Source organism: Chinchilla lanigera, unplaced genomic scaffold (assembly GCF_000276665.1).
Source record: "Chinchilla lanigera isolate Chin_1 unplaced genomic scaffold, ChiLan1.0 scaffold00012, whole genome shotgun sequence".
NCBI lineage: Eukaryota > Metazoa > Chordata > Mammalia > Rodentia > Chinchillidae > Chinchilla > Chinchilla lanigera.
In genome coordinates, this window is record NW_004955413.1 from 24,291,006 (window position 1) to 24,311,646 (window position 20,641).

General features: G+C 52.3%; 2 protein-coding genes across 3 annotated transcripts; one reads left to right on the plus strand and one right to left on the minus strand.

Moving 5' to 3' along the window:
* Positions 1-706: 706 nt before the first annotated feature.
* LOC102012847 (chromosome unknown open reading frame, human C22orf23) lies at positions 707-9,289 on the minus strand. Of its 2 annotated transcripts, XM_005379234.2 has the most exons (7): positions 9,156-9,289; positions 8,868-8,979; positions 6,633-6,695; positions 2,400-2,582; positions 1,601-1,732; positions 1,380-1,480; positions 707-1,202 (listed from the first exon to the last, which is right to left on the minus strand). In XM_005379234.2, exons 2-7 carry the CDS (start codon positions 8,968-8,970, stop codon positions 1,131-1,133), a joined length of 654 nt encoding a protein of 217 aa, XP_005379291.1. In that variant the 5' UTR covers positions 8,971-8,979; positions 9,156-9,289; the 3' UTR covers positions 707-1,130. The 2 variants fall into 2 exon arrangements, with proteins under 2 accessions (XP_005379291.1, XP_013366927.1); XM_013511473.1 differs by lacking the exons at positions 8,868-8,979; positions 9,156-9,289 and adding an exon at positions 9,007-9,095.
* Positions 9,290-9,334: 45 nt separating this feature from the next.
* Positions 9,335-18,793, plus strand: Polr2f (polymerase (RNA) II (DNA directed) polypeptide F). Its single transcript, XM_005379236.2, has 5 exons — positions 9,335-9,465; positions 10,700-10,769; positions 13,340-13,470; positions 18,373-18,444; positions 18,621-18,793. Exons 1-5 carry the CDS (start codon positions 9,446-9,448, stop codon positions 18,709-18,711), a joined length of 384 nt encoding a protein of 127 aa, XP_005379293.1. The 5' UTR covers positions 9,335-9,445; the 3' UTR covers positions 18,712-18,793.
* The last annotated feature ends 1,848 nt before the right edge of the window (positions 18,794-20,641 follow it).

Genomic DNA, 20,641 nt, shown 5'->3' on the forward strand with positions numbered 1-20,641 from the left:
TTGTTCTGCAAACCAAAACACAGGTCACACGGCCTGACCCATATGGCGGCATCTCGGTGTGGGAGCCAGCTGGCAGCATCGGTTGATAGTTCCAACATATTTTGATTTATGAGGATGGGGGAAACGACAGGATACTGGAGAAGGGAGGGCGGGTGGGTGTCAGAAACCTGAGGGAAGAAAGGGCCTGGTGTCTTGTGTGCCAGGCCAGGGCAGGAGTGGGGCCAGGTCACTGTGCAGCTTAAGTCGGGGCCTCACAGATGTACGAACCGCAACTGAGGCTCTGCGTTTTGTTCAGGGTCCCAAAACATGCCAGAGCTGGACCCGCAAAGCCAGGGCCCCTTCAGCCTGGGTGCCCCTACCCTGCTGCACCCCGTGGGCTGCATTTAGTGGGAGTCGGAGCGCTAACTTGAGGCTTGGAGGCTGCTTGCTGTTCAAATGCCCTTGGCTGCAGTATCTGGTGAGCTTCAGTTTTCAGATCTGAGCTACTTAGCTGAGCTCCGCGCCTCCCATAGCCAGTTGCCAAGGGAGCTTACAGGTGTCCCTTCCCGTTTCCTCTTGAATATGCAAAGGGGGAGCTAGAAACCATCTGAGCGCCACAAAATGTACACTTGCTTGCAGCCAAAAGGCAGAGAAGCCACTGTGTTCTACAAATCCTAACTCGGAGCAAAGAGGCTTCATTCCTCTGAAAACAAGGTAGTTCACAGAATGACCCAAGTTAAATAGTTTTATTGGCCAATTAATTGGTGTGGTGAAACATTTGCCCAGGGTTATAAGAAGTACAATACGTAGGTCCTAAGGCAGGTGGAAGAAGGCCTCACCCTCCGTCTGCAGTGCAGGAACGAAAGGAGCGCGACGTGCGGAGGCGGAGGTGGCAGGGAGAGAGCTGCTGCGTGCCTGGCGACACGTGTCCACAGTGGGCAGACCTGGGCCTTGCTGTCACTGAGAAAGGACTCGAGTCTGTGACTGAGTGGCTCACAGGCTCCGGCAGCGGCCCCAGCACTCCAGGTGGTGTCCAGGAGGGCCCTGTCTGCACCACTGTCACAGGCGGGGCAGTGCTGGCCACCATTTGATGTGGCTGAGGACCAGTTCCGGTGGCTGCAGCCATCGCGGTGGGCTGCCCGGTCCCATCTCTAGGCGGTGGCCAGAGCCTTCCTAAGTTCCTCACTCCTCTTGTGGTCAATGTCTTCCATTTCCCGTATTTTCTACAAAGGGGACCGGGGAAAGCCAGTGTTGGATAGGAGAAGGAGCCGCCATGATGTGGGCCAGAGCTCGAGACCTCCTGTGACTTTAGCCACAGCGCCCCGTGGTTTCTCCTCCCGCCTGTGCTCCACACACGTGGCCGCCCACCCCTTCCCTTCGCCCCGGCCGGTTTCTCCTACCTGGGAGATCTCGGTGAGGATGATCCCATGGTACTGCCTGCCCTGTCCCAGGGCCTCCATGGAAGCCAGGAACTCCTTCCTCTCCTGGATTTCCCTCACCACTGGACAGAGGAGGAGGGACATCAGTGCAGGGACATGGGGGACCCCAGGCTCCTGTGATTTTCTTGTTGGCCCCATCCAGTTACACACACACACACACACACACACACACACCCGCTCACATTCTTCAAACCGGTCCAGCTCCTGGGCTGGCTCCTCCTGCCGCACAGGGGGGCCTTTTCTCCTCTGTTCCCCTGGGTCCTTCCCAGTGGCAAAGATGTTTTGGAGTCTTTGTTTCTCCTTCTCCAGATCTCCTGCAGGGCCCAGAAATGGCCTTGTTAGGCATGAAGGTCGCCCACATCTGTGTGTTTCCAGCCAGGTGTGCTACGGGGTTTATGCGTCAGGGGGCAAGGGCTTTACAGACTGCAGCTTCACCCCTGGGTGCGCCTGAGCTTGTCTGGTCAAGACAGGAGGAAGCGGGGGTGGAGGGGAGGAAGGAGACGTCTGAAACGCATGCACGACTGGTTCGGGGCAAGGCCAAGAAAGCTCAGGGTCCTGCGGTCTCAGTGGTGGCATCCCGGGTGCTGGGAACTGCAGGGACATCTCAGGAGGGTCTGACCAGAAGTCATGGCAGACGTGAGGGAGGAGATGGGGAAGGGGCTCTGTGATGTGGCCTGGAGCGCAGAGGAGCTTGACCTAAGGGACCCGGCGGAGGGTGAGAGGAGAGCAGCAGTGACACCTGACTTGGCTTGGTGGCATCCGGTTAATCAGGAAAAAAAGTCAGGGAAGAAAATAGTGACAGAGGCCAGCCTAACTGGTTTCCCTGAAGCTCCCCAAGCTAGAGCAGGCCCAGACTCAAAAGCATGCGTGTCAAGGCATAGACTGGTTAGACCCCCGCCCGCCTGCCCTGTGGGTTACTTGTTGTCGGTTTCCCATGTTCCTGGAAGATAGGAAGCTACTAGCCCAGGCCCTGTCACTTACTGGTGGCTTGAGGCTTGAACTGCTCACGGCTGTAGGCCCCATTGGCCTGGCACAGGTTGGCCGGCCGGAGGTGGGACCGGGTTGTCAGGATGGGAGGCAGGTAGACGGCCGAGGCTGGCTGCTTGGAAGGTGAGGCCATCTGGCTTGATGTTGGGCTGCACTGTAGGGGCAGAGGGTCTCCCCCTGGGGACAGAAGGTTGGTGAGAGAACCTGTGTAGTTTTTTGTTTGCTTGTTTGTTTGAGACTATGCAGTTCAGGCTCAATTTGAACTCATTATGTAACCCAGGCTGGCCTCAAACTCATGGCAATCCTCCTGCCTCAGGCCTCCTGGGTGCTGGGATTACAGGTGTGTACTACCATACCTGCTTTTTTTTTTCCCCAAGTAAAGGTAATGCCTGCCTGTTACAAGTCAAATGGTGCAAAAAATTCTTTTCCCCCTCCAAGCCCACCCTCTGCAAACAGCAATGGTGCTTTGGCAGTTTCTCCTTCCTTTTTTATAATGTGTTCAGAGATCCTCATGCCTATATTTTTTATGTACACACAAGATTGACTTTTCAAAACACTGGATCATACCGTCTCGTCATCAGCAACTGACTCTTTTCACTCGGTAATTTACCATGGAGATCTTTTAGAAAAGTCTGTTTCTATATAACTTATTTTTATAGCTATATGCTGGTTAGAATGGTTATATTATTTATTTGACTAGTCCCCTAGTTTCACAAATTCAGGTTTCCAGGTTTTTCTGTCAGTTTTTTTTCTTTTTTTTTTTTTCCACTACTTCCAACAGTGCAATAAATATTCTTGTACACCGAGTCTCTGGATGGTGCTTTTGTTTTTCTTTTTCTTCCACTTGAGCTGTGGGTCGGGAGGGACAGTTCGGGTGGTATTAGACACCTATCCTCCTGCTTCGGCCCATCTTGGGCCACACCTGCGCCCCTTCCTAGGCCACGAAGTGAGTCTGCTCCTATCGCAGTTCTGATCTGGTCCCTCTCTACCTCTGCAGCCTTCTACAAATCCACTCATCAAGTACAGATTCAGCATTGCCTCTGTGCCAGGCCCTGACCACGGGGAAGTGAGGCAAAGTCTGACCTTCCTGGGGCATGTGTCAGGGAGGGGTATAGATGACAGTATCGTAAGTGGCACAGTGTTAGATGGCTGGGTCACCAGTATGTTTCAGTGGGACTTAAGAGTTTTTGATACAGGGTCTTACAGTGTAGTTTCAGCTGGCCTTGAACTCACTGTCTAGCCCAGGCTGGCCTGGAACTGGAAGCGATCCTCCTACCTCAGCCTCCCCAGTGCAGGGATTACAGGTGTGTGGCACCTCGCCTGACTGGAACTATCACTTTTAAAGGATGACAAGGGAGGCCTTGTGAAGAAGAAGGGGACATCTGAGAAAAGAGCAGAGCTTGCCGAGGAGCCCAGCTCTGCAGACACCTTGGGGCAGGGCCTGCTGGGCACAAGGACAGCTGAGTGGAGGCCGGAGGCTCAGGCTCAGGTGGAGTGCGGGGTAGGGGGCTGGGGGAGAGAAAGGAGACCAACCTTTCAGAGCCACTCAACTCGTGGAGCGAAGTTAGGGCCCCAGCGTTGACAGACAAGATGGGGACAGGGATCCAGGTCAGGTGTGAAGGCCAAGCAGACAGGGCTGGGAGAATGAGGTGTGCAGGGGGTGACACAAGGTGGGTGTTCCAAGGAGTCAGGAGGAGGCAGCTGCCATCTGCCCCCTGCATGCCCCTTCTCCAACCCTCAGCCTAGAGCCACGCCACCCCTCCTTTCTCTTCCCGAAGAGACGCTGTGCTCCCAGAACATCCCCTCCTCTGCCCTCCTGCTCCTGTCTCTGCCTCTGCTCGGTCTCAGCAAAGAGCCTGGTATATGGTGGCTGTGACAGCATCTGAACCAACGTCAAAGCAGCCCAAAAGGCTTGGGCACGGTGAGGGAGGTGCCGAGGGAACTGCAGGAGAAGGCGGATGACACCAAGGCCTGGAGGCAACTTTTTTTTAAAAAAAGAAAACATTCTTTTCACTGACTCCTGTAGGCCTGGTCCTGGTGGCCTCAGTCGCTGTGTAGTTCAGGCTGGCCTTGAACTTGCCATGCAGCCTAGGTTGGCCTCGAACTTACGGCAGTCCCCTGGCCTCATCCTCTTCCTGTCTCAGCCTCCTGAGTGCTGGGATCACAGGTGTGTTGTTCCTTAAGGATCAGGCACCTGCTTCAGTGTTGGGTCAGCGAGGCAGATGCTGTTTTAGTGTGTGTAGGGGTCTCTTTGTGGCTATGGGACAGAGGACACCATATTGCTAGATTTCTGAGGACAGAGACTGAGTCATAGGATTCAAATGTGTGATGGCACCAATCTTTGGTGGCCCGATGTGGGAGGGTGTCCACAATGTGGGAGGAGATCTGACCTAACCTAGCCTGACAGCCGCTCTCCTCCAGCTGGGGCTGGACGGGTGCTGCCCATGTTGGCCTGTGACTCTGCCCTCCGCCTGCCTCTGTGGTTGATCAGGTGCCCTACTGATAGGCACCTGATACTGAATTTCCTTAGAGGAGGCAGTAGTGGCTGGGCACGTAGGGACACGCCTGCAATCCCAGCTCTTGGGAGGCCAAGGCTCGAGGATCAAAAGTTTGAACCTGGTCTGGGCAATTTAGTGAGACCGTGTCTCAAGATAAAGAAATTTTTTTTTTTAAAAAGTGCTGGGGATGTAGCTCAGTATGGAGGGGCTAAGAATAATTGCCAGTGTCAAAGAATCAGAGAGAGAGAGCGAGAGAGACAGACAGAGAGACAAAGAGAGAGAGACAGAGACAGATCGAAAGAGGGAGAGACACAGAGTCAAGTTCTTCTAAGCCCACAGTTTCACTTGAAGCTACCAAAAGCATCTTTCTCTTTCGGCAGAGGTTTTTGGTAGATTCAAGTGAAACTCTGAGGGTTCAGACCTTCTGGTATTCTCTGTCTCTCTGACTGTGTGTCTCTCTGTCTGTGTCTCTGTCTCTCTGTTTCTATCTCTGTCTCTGTCTCTCTCTCTGTGCAGAAGATGGAACCCAGGCCTTGCACATACTAGGCAAGTGTTCTACCCCTAAGTTAAATCCCTAACTCTTTTAAATGTAATTTTTTTTTTTAAATTTTGAGGCAAGGTCTTCCTAAATTGCCCAGAATGGCCTAGAACTTGGAATCTTCCTGCCTCACGCCCTTGAGCAGGTGGGATTACAGACATGTGCCAATACACACAGCCTATATCTCTCTTGAAGGCAGCCCCAGGGATCTCTGTTCTGACCCAGTAAATGTTGAAACAGGTAAGCCAGAGAAAGCAAGATCACTTCCTAGATCTTAGAGGGCACCTGGCTTTTACACTTTCACTTTTTTTCTTTTCTTTTAAAATAACACATGGCTGGGGATATAGCTCAGCAGTGCAGGGCCTGCCTGGCAATTGCGAGGTCCTGAGTTCAATTCCTGGTACCAAAAATTAATTAATTAATTAAAAAATAAAATAAAATAACACAAAGCATGTTGAGGGTGACCTGTGGAAAGGCTTTGGGTATTTGCCCTGAGGTGGAGTTCAGCCAGTCACTTTGCTTCTGAGAGCTAAGCCATGAATGGATAAAACTGTGAATAAAAAAAAACCAAAACTGTGAATAAGATGCATACATGCTCCCTCTAGAGGGCTCATCTGTTTATGTCAGGGAGGGTCAGGCTGCAGGCACCACAGGGTTGAGACTCTTTGGGGAGTGGTTTGGGGGAGTCTTGACTGGGCCAAGATTCCTCAGGAAGCTCAGCTAGAGCCTGACTGCAGGAGGATTACTGTACCAGGATCCTGATCAGAAAAAGCAAAGGCCTCACAAGGTCTAAAGACCAGAAATATTTGGTATATTCCATTTTTTTTTTTTTTTTTTTGCCTATCTTTAAAAAATGATGTCCTCTCCCCTTCAACACAACATAAAAGCTGTAGTCCCAATCTCTCAGCCCAGGGAGCCTCTGCCAGCCAGCTGCCTCTTTTTTTTTTTTTTTTTTTTTTTTTTTGAGACAGGTTTTTTGTTTTGTTTTGTTTTTCTCCGGTACTGGGAACTGAACTCATGACCTTGCGCTTGCCAGGCAGGAGCTTTGCTGCTGAGCTAAATCCCCAGCCCCTTTGAGGGAGGTTTTCACTATAGAGTTCAAGCTGGCTTGAATTCACTTTGTAGCCCAGGCTGGTCTCAAACTTGCAGCAATCCTCCTGCCTCAGCCTTCCAAGTCCTGGGACCTCTTACCTTTTATGGTGTCCATGATGTGGCGCTGCTGGAAGTTCGTGAGTTTCGATTCCTTCATCATTGCTGCAAGAGAAAGCACTTCCATGAGGCTTCCTGAGCTGTACTTCCTTCATCTCCCCCTAATGAAATTTCAAATTAGATCACCTCCTACCTGCTTCTTTTTTTTTATGGCAAGTCTTTACCTAAACTTTTTTTTTTTTTTTTTTGAGATGGGACCTTGCTGTATTACCCAGGCAGACTCAAGGGATCCTCTTGCCTCAGGCTCCTGAAGGCAGAACTGGTGCTGTTTGTGTGTGTGTGGCGGCGGGCTGGGTACTGGGGATTGACCTCAAGGCCTTGTGCATGCTAGGCAAGCACTCTACCCCAGAGCTACATCCCCAGCCCTGCTGCTGTTTTACATAAAGCTACAGTTTAATTTTATTTATTTATTTATTTATTTATTTATTTATTTATTTATTGTCTTTTTTGAGACAGGGTCTTGCTATGCAGTTCAGGCTGGTCTTGAGCTCACTTTTAGCTCAGGCTGGTCTCAAACTTACAGTGATCCTCCTGCCTCAGCCTCCTGAGTGCTGGGATTACAGGTGTGAGCCGCCACGCCTGGCTTATATATATATATTTTTTTGTCATCTTTTTGAGACAGGGTCTCACTATGCAGTTCAGGCTGACCTTGAGCTCACTTTGTAGCCCAGGCTGGCCTCGAACTTGCAACAATTTTCCTGCCTCCACCTCCGGAGTGCTGGGATTACAGGCGTGCGCCACCACGCCCGGCTCTGGCTTACATTTTTGAAGACTTTTTTGGTGTGTTTGTGTGGTGCTGGGGATTGAACCTAGGTTCTCATGCATGTTAAGCATGTGCTCTACCACTGAGCTATACCCCCAGTCCTACATATTTTTATTGTTACCCTCCTACTCTAACGTTAGCTCTGTAATAGCAAGAATTTTGGGAGTTATTTTTTTCTGTTTCTTTTCCATTGCTGTATCCTCAGCACCTAAAACAGTACCCAAAGTACATGGTACATTTAAACATTTTTTGGTTTAGTAAATGAATGAATATTTGTTCATGTGCCTAGGCAGAAGCTACAGTTATGAATACAAACACTCACAGTCCTGCCTGATAGAATTTATCATCTAGGAGCCGGGTGTGGTGGCACATGCCTATAATCCCAGCTCTTGGGAGGCTGAGGTAGGAGGATCGCTGCAAGTTTGAGGCCAGCCTGGGCTCCATAGTGAGTTCAAGGCCAGCCTGAACTACATAATGAGAACTTGTCTGGAAAAAAAGAAAAAGTGGCTAGGCATGGTGGTGCATGCCTGTAATCTCAGCATGTGGGAGGCTGAAGCAAGAGGATTGCTACACGTTTGAGGCCAGCCTGGGCTCCATAGTGAGTTCAAGACCACCCTGAACTGCATAGCAAGACTCTGTCTAAAAAAGAGAAAAAGGGCTGGGGATATAGCTCAGTGGCATAACCACATGCCTGGCAAGTGTGAGGTCATAAGTTCGATTTCCAGTACCAAAAAATAAAAAAGAGAAAAAAAATTTCACCATCTAAAGGGTAGATGTGACACAAAATACCTGACTGTACATTATTCTGAGCCCAGTGAAGGGAGATGTATTCAGTAGTGAGAGGGCTGCCACGTAACAGCAGGTCTCCTGTGGTGAGGAGGAGGAGGAGGAGGAGGAAAAGGAGGGAATGCTGACAGTGTGTTGTAAAGGATGCACAAAAAGTTGGACCCTAGCACACACCTGTGATCCCAGCACTTGGGATACTAAAGCAGGAAGATTGCAAGTTTGATTTTTTTTTTTTGTTTTTTTTTGAGGCAGGGTCTCGCTATGCAGTTCAGGCTGGCCTTGAGCTCACTTTGTAGCCCAGGCTGGTCTGGAAATTGCAGCGATCCTCCTGCCTGAACCTCCCAAGTGCTGGGATTACAGGCGTGTGCCACCAAGCCCAGCTAGATTACAAGTTTGACAGCAGCTTGGACTACATTATGAAAACTTGTCTCAAAACAAAATCAAAAAAGTAGGAGTTAGCTATGCCAAAATTCTTAGTTTTCTGACTTTTGGCCCTTTGTAGGCAGTACCCCGAAACCCTTCCTGAACCCGAGGCTCCTTCTTTGTGAGGGAAAACAGCCATTGCCAAGCCATAGGTCAGGTAGGGGAGAACTGAGTTACACAGGGTGTTACTGACACTCCTCTCCTGCGTTCTCTGCACTCCCAGTCCTCTAACCCGGATCACTGACCTTTGAGCAGCTTGCAGGTTTCTGGGGTGTAAGCGGCCGGCTTGCGGCAGCGCGCAAACCCTGTTTCTTTCGTCACTGCATTCACCCTTTCCTTTGAAGCCATTGGAGGACCCTAGGAAGGAAAGATGCAATGACATACCTCCGTCTCCTAGCCCCAATCTCTCCTTCATCCTCCGGACTGGGCAGATGCGGAGTCCTCATTCTGACTCCGAGTGCCTGTGGCAGATAAGTGCCCCTGGGAGGAGAAAGCGTTAGAAGAGTCCCGGTCACACAAAACTGAAACCTCACCCTAAAGACCTCGACTTGATGCACCCCACTTTACATCGTATGTCTGTGTCCTGCAAAGATAACGTAGGATCCAGGCTGCAAGCGCTCGCAGCGCTTGGCTCTGGTTACCATGGCAACAAACGCGGCCCCTCTGCGCATGCGCATCTTGCCTCGCTAGCTGCTTCCCGGAAGTGACTGCCTCGGGAGGTCATAGCGCAGGCGCAGGATACGTGTGGTGGTTCTCGAGGTAGAGGCTCGCAGTTTGCGGATTCTGCGAGCGGCTTTCGCGGCGTGGTTGCGGCGGGAGCGTCATGTCAGACAACGAGGACAAGTGAGTACGCCCTCGGAGTGGCCTTTGCGAGAGCCTCAGAGGGAGAGTTGGGTTTTGAGGGGGCCGGCAGAGCTGAAGGGAAGAGCGGGACCTAGGAGCACAGACCTACCCAGAAGTTGGACACAGAAGGGTTCGGGCTCGAGAGTCCAGTGTAGGTCAGCGAAGACGGTGTTAGAAGACGGTCAACACACTTCGGGTTAGAAGACGGGTCAACACACTTTCCTCTGAGAACCCCTCTGAGCCGGGCTGTGTGTCGTGTAATGGGAATACTGTATTGAGAGGAATACGGGGTTGTGTGAGTCTAGTGGTGCTGGAAGCGGGAGGTAAGAAGTAACCCAGAGGACGATCTGGGACGGCTTCCCCGGGTGGTAAAGATCCGGGGTTCCAGAGAAATCAGGGTCTTGTACTAGGGTGATAGCAGTAGAGGTGGTGAGAAATGGATTGGAATTCTGGTTCTGTTTAAAGGTAGAGACTAGCCGGGCGTGGTGGTGCACGCCTGTAATCCCAGCACTCGGGAGGCTGAAGCAGGAGGATCGCTGCGAGTTCGAGGCCAGCCTGGGCTACAAAGTGAGCTCAAGGCGAGCCTGAACTGCAGAGCGAGACCCTGTCTCAAAAAGACCAAAAAAAAAAAAAAAAAGGCAGGGACTAAAGGATTTCCTGATGGGTTGGAGGTGTGGAGTCAATGCAGAGATCGAAGGTGAAAATACAGGCGTCCTTAGTATAAGTGTGTTGGTTCAAACCAAAAGACCCTCAGGGCAGCGAGGGCCAGTGGAGAACAGATGAGGGTGAGTGATGCAGCTTGGAGTCCCCAGTGAGGTGGGGTCCCCTTGGAGCGACCCTTTGGAGTCCAGTGAGGAGAGATTTTCTTAGGAAAGAGGAAGGAGGGGCCCAGAATGCAAGCTGATCAAGCTGAATGAGAGAAAGAATTGTCTGCTGGATTGAGCAACGTGGAGATGAGTTTGGAAGAGAGTGGCTTATTTATTTATTTATTTATTTATTTAAGTCTTTTGAGACAGGGTCTTGCTATGCAGTTCAGGCTGGCCTTGAGCTCACTTTGTAGCCCAGGCTGGTCTTGAACTTGCAATGATCCTCCTGCCTCAGCCTCCCAAGTGCTGGGATTACAGGCGTGGGCCTGATTATTAAACGGATATTTATCAAGTGCCTCCTATATGTCAGCTAACACACAGATCCATGCCTCTTTGATTCTAGTGATTAACTGTTCTCTTCTGTACAGTTTTGATGGTGATGACTTTGATGATGTCGAGGAAGATGAAGGACTAGATGACTTGGAAAATGCTGAGGAGGTCAGTATTCTGCTTGTTACAGTTTATATCTCAATTCCCCCGAGAGCCTCATTCATTGGTAGGTGGGGCTTTTGGAGAGTGGCTGGATTATCCGGGATTATAGCTGACTTGCTGTAGGAGGTGGGGTTTGGTTGGGAGCGGTGGTCATAGGAGGTGTGGCCTGGGTTTATCTCCCTCCCGGGTCGCTCCCTGTGGTCTCCTTCGATGGTTCCTTGCTGGTGTCCTATGAGCAGCCCCTCTGCCATGCCATTGTACGTTGCAGCCAGCTGTCTGTGTACTGAAGCATAAGCCAGAATAAACCTCCTTCCTTTAAATCGTCAGTGTCAGGTATTGTGTTTCAGCAGCAAGAGAGTGGCCTAAGACAAGCCTTAGGCTCCCACCTCTGCAGCCCACGTGCCAAGAAGCAAGGTAGATCCTAAATACCCAAATGTTGCTGCTTCTCATTTGAGGTCTGGATCCTACCATACGCATCCCAGTTAGAGTGATCAATTTTCCAGTCCTGGGTAGCAGAGCAGCCCTGCAAAGTGGGCCTTGGCCAGTTGGTCCACAGCCCATGGCTTCTGGGATAGTTAGTTCACACTGATAGGTGAAACATCACCTTCATTCATTCAGCAAACATGTCTTGACTGTTTATTACCTGTCAAGTGCTCTGCAGGAGCTGTATAAGGAGCCACGGGGTCAGTGCCAGAGGTCAGCGGGGCCCAGATGAGGCAGGATTTCAGAGCCACAGGCAGTGGAAAGCCATTGACAAGTTTTGAACCAGGGAGTGCCATGGTCCAGTTTTCATTTTCATAAGCATATTCTGGCCTCCAGAGTGCGGGGTGAATTGGGGACAAGAGTGGGAGACAGATTAAGAACCTCTGGCTCGGACGGGGTTGTTGGTGTAGGTGATGAGAAGATGATGAAAGGTGTATTTTAGGGGGTTGAGCATGGGCCGAGAAAGTACGTACAGTTTGACAAGGAGCAGCTAGCTGGCTGGGTTGCTAGCTTCATGAATAAACAAGGCTTTCTGTCCAGTGTGACTGGAGTGAGAACTGCATGTCTCCTAGAGATTTCTTGACTTTTAGGCTGGGAAGCCAAAGCCCTTCCTTCTGTAGTTCCCCGCTGCATGGCACCTCGAGGCCTGCTCTGCATGGCGCCTGCTCATTTGCGTCAGAAGCCTGCACCTTCCAGTCCCTTTCCCATCCCTGTTCTTTGGATTTTGCCTCCTAGCTGTGGCTCCACCATGCTGCTGTTTCTCCACTCCGAGGGCCGCAGGGTGGTTGGGCTGTCATTGCTGCTCACCCACAGGCTGCCTTCTTGCAGGCACCACCTGGTTGCGGCTGCCCCGTCTCACTCAGCTCCGTTCCACTTGCTGTCCAGCTGCCAACAGTCACTGTTCTCACCTGCCCGTGTGACCGGTTGTTACCGGGCTTCTGCAGTGATGTCACAGCTTCTGCCCTCGCCTCTCCAGATTATTCTCAACAGAATCTACAGGGTGACCTTGTCCGTCTCAGTCAGACTGTCTCTCCTCTGCTTAGAACCCTCCTCAGGAAGTGGCAGGAACCCGTACAGAGTCTTCCGTGATCTGGCTGCCTGCTTCCTCTGTGATCTTACGTGCGCCTGCTGTTCCTTGGCTTGTTTGTCTTTGGTGGTGTGTCGTGCCGGGGAATCATAATCCGCAATTAGTTGCCCAAACCTATCACGTTCTCTTCTCCCTCTGCCTTTGCACTGTTACTCCACCTGCCTGGATGTTCTTCCCTATGGTCGTGGCTTGGCAGCCCCTACTCGTCCTTCTAGATCAGCTGTCTTGTCTGTGACCCATTTGGGTCAGTCTTCCTGACACCAGAGTCAGTTAGATGTCTCCAGCAGCTTGTTAATAACTGCTATTTCCTCTAATTTTTGTTGTTTTATTTGAGACAGGGTTGAAGCTGGCTTTGAACTCACCATGTAGCCTAGACTGGCCTTGAACTCACAGTGATCCTCCTGGCTCAGCCTCCTAAGTGCTGGGACTGCTTCTGCTTCCCCTCAAGGCCGTGACTTCTCAGAGACTGGAAACTCTTAGCAGTGGGTCTCAGTGCCTGTTGCAGTGCCCTGGCTCAGGACTGGCACTTAATAAGCAGTTGTTTGATGTTTGAATACGTAACTCTTCCCACCCTCACCATTGCTTTACTGGCTTTGCTGGTAACTGGGTCAGGTACCCTACCTGATAATGCGTGCTTGTGCTCAGGGTGTGCTTAGGGTTTGCTCATAGACTTCCTACAGGGCCAGCATTCTGCGACCGTCCCCTTTCCAGGCCCTGCTTCTGTCCCTTCTGGATGAGCAGCTGGCTGTGCATTCCTGATCATGATTCCTCCTAGTGCCTAGGTCTGAGGGTCCGGCCCACATAGCTGACTCTGCAAGCCCCTGGCATGGGGACTGTAATTCCTGCCTCCTAGATTATCATGAGGATTACACGAGTTAGTGAGGGGTTCCATGTCCCTGGCATCCAACCAGCATTAATGGTGATGGCAGTGGTTGTCACTGTCACCGACACCTCACCCACCCAAAAAAGACACCCTGAGATTTTCCTTGTTCTGTCTTGTGTCTAGGAGGGACAAGAGAATGTGGAGATCCTTCCCTCTGGGGAGCGACCGCAGGCCAACCAGAAGCGAATCACTACCCCGTACATGACCAAGTATGAGCGAGCCCGAGTGCTGGGGACCCGAGCGCTACAGATTGCGTGAGTGTGAACCCTCACTGTCCTTCGTCACGCAACCCTGCCCCTGCCCAGCCTGGACCTAAACGCAGGTGGGCTGTGGCAGCACTCAGCAGGCCAAAGCTGTTTTGTTTTGATTTTGTGGTACTGGAGATTGAACCCAGGGTCTTCACACAGAGCTACGTCCCAGCCCTTTCTTCCTGCCTCAGCCACCTAAAATGCTGGGTTTATAGGCATGTGCTATGCTCTTGTGCCTTTTTTTCTTTTTTCTTTTTTTTGAGACAGGGTCTTGCTGTGTAGTTTAGGCTAGTTTTGAACTCACTATGTAGCCCAGACTAGCCTTGAACTCTTGGTGATCCTCCTGCCTCAGCCTCCTGACTGCTGGGGTTACAGGCATGCACCACCGTACCTGGTTCAGGGTTGCAGTTTGTAGCTCAGGCTGGTCTCAGATTTGTTATGCTCCTGCCTCAGTCTCCCAAGTGCTGGGATTACAGGTGTGTACCACCATGCCCAGTTTTTGGCTTTTCTGATACAAGGTCTCCCTGTGTAGTCCAGGCTGGTCTTGAACTCGCTGTGTAGCCCAGGCTGGCCTTGAATCTATAATCCTCCTGCTGAAGGGTGGGGGTTGGGGCACAGGTGTACGCCACCACCCCTGGTCTGAAGCTGGTCATTGATGTGAGGGAGATGCCAGCCTAGCAAGGTGGGGAGGGGCTTCACGATGTGAGAGCCCAGAGCAGTGGTGGGCTCCAAGGGAATCAGCGATTTCCAGCCTTTCCTTTTCTCCTAAGTTCAGAGGAGCAAGATCCAGGAAGAGACAGTAGACGGGGGAGACAGGGTGAGGATTGCAGTCATCTGTCAGGATGGGCAGCGTAGGCCGCACACCCGCTGAGTTGGCCGTCCCTTAGGCGGGGCTCCCTCTGGAGGAGGCCAGGCTGGATCCCTCTTTTTCTAGGAGGGTTGGCGGACAGAGGCAAGGGTGCTGGCATACCCCAGTGGGAGGTCCTGCAGGGGATCCAGGAGGCTGAGGAAAGGGTCCCTGCCCCACGCCTCGCAGTCTTCTGTGGGAAAGGGAAGGTGTCTGGAGCGGGGGTGGCTAAGGAGTGCACGGCGATTCATGTAGAAAGAAGAGTGGCCAGATGTGCTGGTGAACAGTGGTACTGCTGAACCACTAGTGTTCACAGCACCAGACTCCCCTCCGTCCCGGGGGTGGAGGTGGCCACCTTTCTGCCTTGCTAAAGGCTGTCATGGGTGGGAAATTACTGTTCTTCCCCATGCCCCAGCAGTAGGCTTTCCTACTGCTGGTCGACCTGGTTGTGCTTCCGGCTTTTCTGGGTGAGATTAGGGCCACATTGGGTACCACTTGGGTCAGGATCGTCTAGCCCTGCACCAGCAGTTGTAGTTACTAGCTCCATGTGGCCATTTAAATTAAGCACAATAACAGCTCGATGTGGTAGTGCATGCCTGTAATTCTAGCTGCGCAGGCGGCTGAGGCAGGAGACTCACAAAGCTGAACCCAGTCTGGGCAACTTAGTGAGACCCTGTCTCATTATAAAGTAAGAAGAGCTGGGGATGTAGCCCAGTGGTAGAGGACTTGGCTAGTGTGATTGAGGCCCTGGGTCCAGTCCCCGGTACTGAAATCAGTCATTCCATAAGTAAATAAATAAGTAAGGTTTCTATTTTGCTAGCTGAATTTCAACTGCTTAGCAGCTGTACATGCCTCATAGTTACTGTTATGGGTAGCCAGGTTATAGAGCTTCAGTGGAGAGCATTCTGCAGCGCATTTTCAGCTGACTAAAAATGTGCTCAGGGAAGACTTATTCCTTGTTTTGTTTTGTTTTGTTTTGTTTGTGTTTTTTTTGTTTTTCTCTGGTACCGGGAACCAAACTCACGACCTTGCGCTTGCCAGGCAGGTACTTTGCCGCTGAGCTAAATCCCCAGCCCCTGTTTTGTTTTTTTAAACATGGTTTCCCCAGGTAGTCCACACTGGCCTTAAACTCATGGCAATCCTCCTACCTCAGCCTCCTGAGTGCTGGAATTATAGGCGTGCGCCACCGTACATGGCTAAGCCTTATTCTTGAATGTGCTTATGTGCAAGTCAGACAGTTTCCCAGCACTGTGGCCTTGTGCTGGCACCTTTCAGGGATGCGGAAATATCACTGAAGTCCCTCAGGTGATCTCTTGCAGGACAGATGGACCTGTGCGCCAATACCCAGGTCCCAAGGCAGAGATGAGTGACAAGGGGTCTAAAAAGAGAGGGGGCGTGTCATGCAGGGGTGAAGGTTCCTGCAGGGACAAAGAGAGGTGGTTTTGTGGGGATCCCAAGCACTGGACAGGCAGTATGAGTTATGATGGGAGACAGCTTGGGACAGTGCTGAAAAGATGTCCACCAGTGCCTGGAGGGACAGGTTCAGATCGGTGGTTTTTTTGTTTATTTTTGAGACAGGAACTCACTATGCAGTTCAGGCTTGGCCTTGGACTCACTGTAGCCCAGGTCGGCCTGTTTAAACATTCTTGGCTAGGTTTTGAATGAAGTTTCAGTCTGGTTCCTAGCACCATCTGGTGGCTGAGGTGTTTGTTACACCTACTTCCTAACTGGATGGTTAGGATAGGTTCATGTACTCAAGGGCCCACTCCAGTGCTTTGCAAATTCCACCAGCACGGTAGGCCTGGGTGAAGAAGTGACCTGGCATTATTGATACCTTGAAAGAAAGAATGCCTAGGCAGAGCAAAGTAAGTATTTTGCCACATTTTTAAAAGGTTTAGGGGGCCGGGGATATAGCTCAGTGGCATAAGTGCCTGCCTGGCAAGTGCAAGGTCCTGAATTCGATTCCCGGTACCAAAAAAACCACAAAAACAAAAAAAACCAAAAGAGCATAAGGGTGAAACTTGAAACCTGAGTTCAATTTCTCCTTTCAAAAACAAGCAAACAGGGGCTGGGGATTTAGCTCAGCGGCACAGCGCCTGCCTGGCAAGCACAAGGCCATGAGTTTGATTCCTGGTACTGGGAAAAAAAAACAAAAAACAAGCAAACAAACAAGCGAAAAGATAACTATATGCAGTAAGGGCTGGGGATATAGCTCAGTGACATAAGCACCTGCCTGACAAGTACAAGGTCCTGAGTTTGATTCCCAGTACAAAAAAAAAAATAACAATAAAAGGTTTATACTTGGCTTACATTTATTTCATCTTTTTCTCTTGCAGTTGGGGTTCACACCCAGGGCCTCACACATGCAAGGCATGTGCTCTACCACTGAGCTACACCCCCAGCCCTGGAGACATTTAAATACTTATTGAGAGAGGACATGGGAAAGTTAAAACACTTAGTGTCTCCCTTGGGAAACTGACAGGCTTTTGAGAGTAATCCAAATCAGGGTATTTAGAAAGAAAATTTGTAAGTGGTGAAAAAATAAAATTAGTAAGTGGTGGCTCTCTGACTGGCTGATGATCAGAATAATTTGAGCAACTATGCAGATGCAGAGTCTCAGGCCCCTTCGTGAGAGACTGTTCGGAGGATCTGGAGGAAGTCTTCTGGAGCCTGGATGTTGACATCCTCTAATAATTCCAGATCCACTGTGAACCTTGAGTTGGAGTAACCAAGGCTGGCTTCCTGGAGGAGGTAGCTTAGGATTAGCATTCCCTGCTTGCGCCTGGAGCCTCTGCTGTGGTGTTGTGCCAGGGCCTGAGCCCCAGTGGGGAGTCCCATGTCGTGGGTCACCCAGAGCTTCTGGCCTGTGGTGGACGGTCCCCAGTGAGCTTGGTACCAAGAGAAGCAGATGCAGATGAGTTGGGTGTGGCCTTCCCCAGGCCTTTTCTGCGAGGAAGAGCTGTCAGAGGACTCAGAAGGGATGCTGTGTGGAATATCCGGGTGTCATGGTCTGTTTCATGTGACTGCGTATCTGAGACCAGGTCACATGGCTCAGCTCATTGGGCTCTCAGTTCTGGAGGCTGGGACCTGGAAAGCATCGGCCCCCGGGGACACTTTCTTGCTATGGTGTCACATCGCAGAGCCCCCAACAGGGAACAAGCGTCCCTGCTCAGGACATACAAATTTGGGGGACACTTTCAAACCATAGCGCCAGGAACCTTAAATGTGGGCAGGTATAGGGAAGTAGCGTGGAAAGGTACTAGAAGGGTGACCCGGGACTGGCTTCTGGCCTGACGGTGCTGGGAAGTCGCTGGAGGATTGTGAACAGCTAGTGCTGGAGGCTGGAGAGAGAGAACCCTGCTCGGCTGTGCTACGCTAGGGAGGGAAAGCGAGGCAGCTGGGCACTGCAGCGGCAGAACGGAGGCCCCTCTGCTGGGTGCTCTGCTGCAGCTGCTGCGCTCTGCCTGCAGTTGGTGCCGGGGAAGGTGCATGGCAGGGAGCTGATGTGTGGCTACTTTGTGGCCTCGTGATGAAAGCTTACGCTTGTCCCATTCATAGCGCCTTTCTTTAGTTTATAGATCCGTAGCTTATTGCATGGCAAGTGTGATAGCACAGTGGTTAGAGGCGTGTGGGCTCCACATCTTGGCTGTACCACTACTGGCTGTGTGACCTTGGGCAAATTACTGGCCTCTCTGTGCCTGTTTCCTTACCAGTAAAAGGGAAATGAAAATAGTACTTACTCACAGGAGGAAACGTTGGTACAGAGCTCGGCACGGCAGACAGTACCTCGTGAGTCTGTGCTATCAGGCAGTGGGATTTTAGCATCCCGCCAGGCAGGGCGCTGAGTGTTTTCTTGACTTTCCAATGGGAATACTGAGACTTGGAGAGGAGGTCCGTGTCCTGTGTGAGAGGCACATCGGAGTCCAGTTTGCTGGCTCCTGATTTAGATCTGTGTGCATCGGGCGGGCCCGTGGTAGATAGCAGGTGACTTTGCTGGGTAGGACCAGGGTGCCAGCCCCGCCCGGGGTCCATCCTCTTCCACATATCCCCTGTGCCTGCAGGATGTGCGCCCCGGTGATGGTGGAGCTGGAGGGGGAGACGGACCCGCTGCTCATCGCCATGAAGGAGCTCAAGTGAGTCCCTGCATCAGGGCCCGTCGGTGTGTCCCGAGCTTCCCTGGCAGGGGATGTTAGCACTCGGCTCACCAGGAGCCACCCCGCCAGCGCCAGCAGGGAGGAGAAAGACGAGAGGGGAGCGGGGTGGGCCTTGCTGAGCCGCGGCCCTCACACACTGGCTTCTCCCGACACAGGGCCCGGAAGATCCCCATCATCATTCGCCGCTACCTGCCTGACGGGAGCTATGAAGACTGGGGGGTGGACGAGCTCATCATCACTGACTGAGCTGGAGACAGCTTACCGGCCCGCCCTCGCCTGTTTCTAGTCTCACTTTATACTTGTATATAATAAACTACTTAACCCCTGACCTCTCCACCTCCAGCTGTCTGCAGTGCCACCACCTGCTGCTTGGAGCACGCACTTAGCGCCACGGCCCCGTGACTGTCAGCTCTTTAAGAAGCACCGGGGCCCTTGGCCCTGTGGGTCCCCCACATCCCTCCCTCTGAGTCCCCGCTCCCCAGAGCAAAGGCTGCTGCAGGGGAGACACCTCAGCTGCCTTCCCCGCAGACAGACGAGTCTTTGTGCCCAGGGAGCTGGTTGCCACGGAAACCCCCAATTTCCTTTCCAGTGGGGACTGGCTACAGGGGCTTCTCCCTTCTCAGGAGTATCACAGAGCAGGTCTCATCAAGCCACCCATTGTTTCCTAAGGACCTGCCTCGAGCCTTATCGAGGGCTCGGATCCCCTTTCAGGAGCAGTGCCCTGGCAGGAAGCGCGGGGGTGTGGCGATCTCCCACCCTCCCTGGAGAGCCCAGGCCGCAGCTGGAGCAGGACTGAGCACCTGCTCACCCCCGGGCCCGTCCCGCTCCTCAGGCCACTGCCGCCACTGCCCTGCGTGGCCCACCTCTGGCCCGGCACAGCTGTGCCCTCTCCTTCCCAGCCCTGTAAAGTGTCCTTGCTCTCCCGTGGCAGCCTGTGGTCCTCAGGCCTGGACTGAGCGGGCGCCTGGATGCCGCGCCCCTGGGTTCAGCCAAGGAGCTCCCCTTCTCTGTCTGGGGCTTCTCTACCCTGCTTACCCTGCTAAAGGAGGACGGTCACATTGGCTCCTCCCTCTTCTGGAGACAGGGAGAGGATGGATGTGGACACCAGCATAGATGGCACGGCAGATTGCTCCCAAATATACCAACCTGACCTCCATTCCGCTGCCAGCTGCCTGCCAAGGGGGAGGAGGAGGAGGAGGAGCCAGGCTCGCCCGGCCTGTAGGAGGCAGTGCCTGCTGGGATGGCACCTGGATGAGGCAGGAAGGATGAGTGGCCTGAGGCTGGGAGGGTGCTGGCTGCTGCGGAGAAGGGTTAAATCAGGGAGGGTGGACTTCGCACCCCTGCCACCCTCCTCCGAGCCTGTGGAATCCTTTAATCAAGTTGGGTGCTGAAATTTCAGCTCTGAAACACCGCCTTTGTGCTGGCATCCAGGCAGCCGCCCCAGAGTGCGGGGGTCACTTTCTCGGCCCCATTTCTCTAAATGGTTCCTTTGTTCCCTGCTGGGCCGCTCAGTATCAGATGTGATTAAAGGGAGATGGGGCTTGGGCGGGAGAGGAGGGGGGTTAACCCTTTGGGGATAGGGTGTAAGGAAATGGGAGGAAGGGTGTGTTCGCTCTCACCTCCCCCTTCCCATTCTGCTCCTCTTCGGGGAGCCCCTTGCTCAGCTGCCCAGGCCTGGGCCTGACCTCTTGAATATAAATCACCTGCTACCACTGTCGGGCGTGTGTTCCCTTACAGTTTGGGCCTCGGCTCCACAGTCCTTTCCAGAAACACCTGCTCCTCATTGCAAGTGGAGCTACTACAGCACCGAGGTCTGAACGCCTCTTGTCAAGGGAAGCACACAGCCCAGGTCTTCTGACGTCCCGGGGTTTTTTGTCCTTTCCTGGTGCCATTTCACCTCCACACCCAGTCTTACGAGGTGCAGGGTCCTGGAGGTGGTGGTTTCAGCTAGATGCCCCCTGGCCCTCCACCCTGTTAACTGTCCATGGTGCCCCTGAGAGCAGGAGCTGTGAACAGATCAGAAGTGGACAGTGTCCCGCCTTTCAATAAGGGGAAGGTGAGAGGTAAAATTTAGGAGTGTAGAAGGTCAGCACTGACAGATCCATGTCGGAATTCCAGAATAGGTTATTTCATGTTTGCCAGCACTGAGACGATCAAGTGGAGGTCCAGAAGCCAG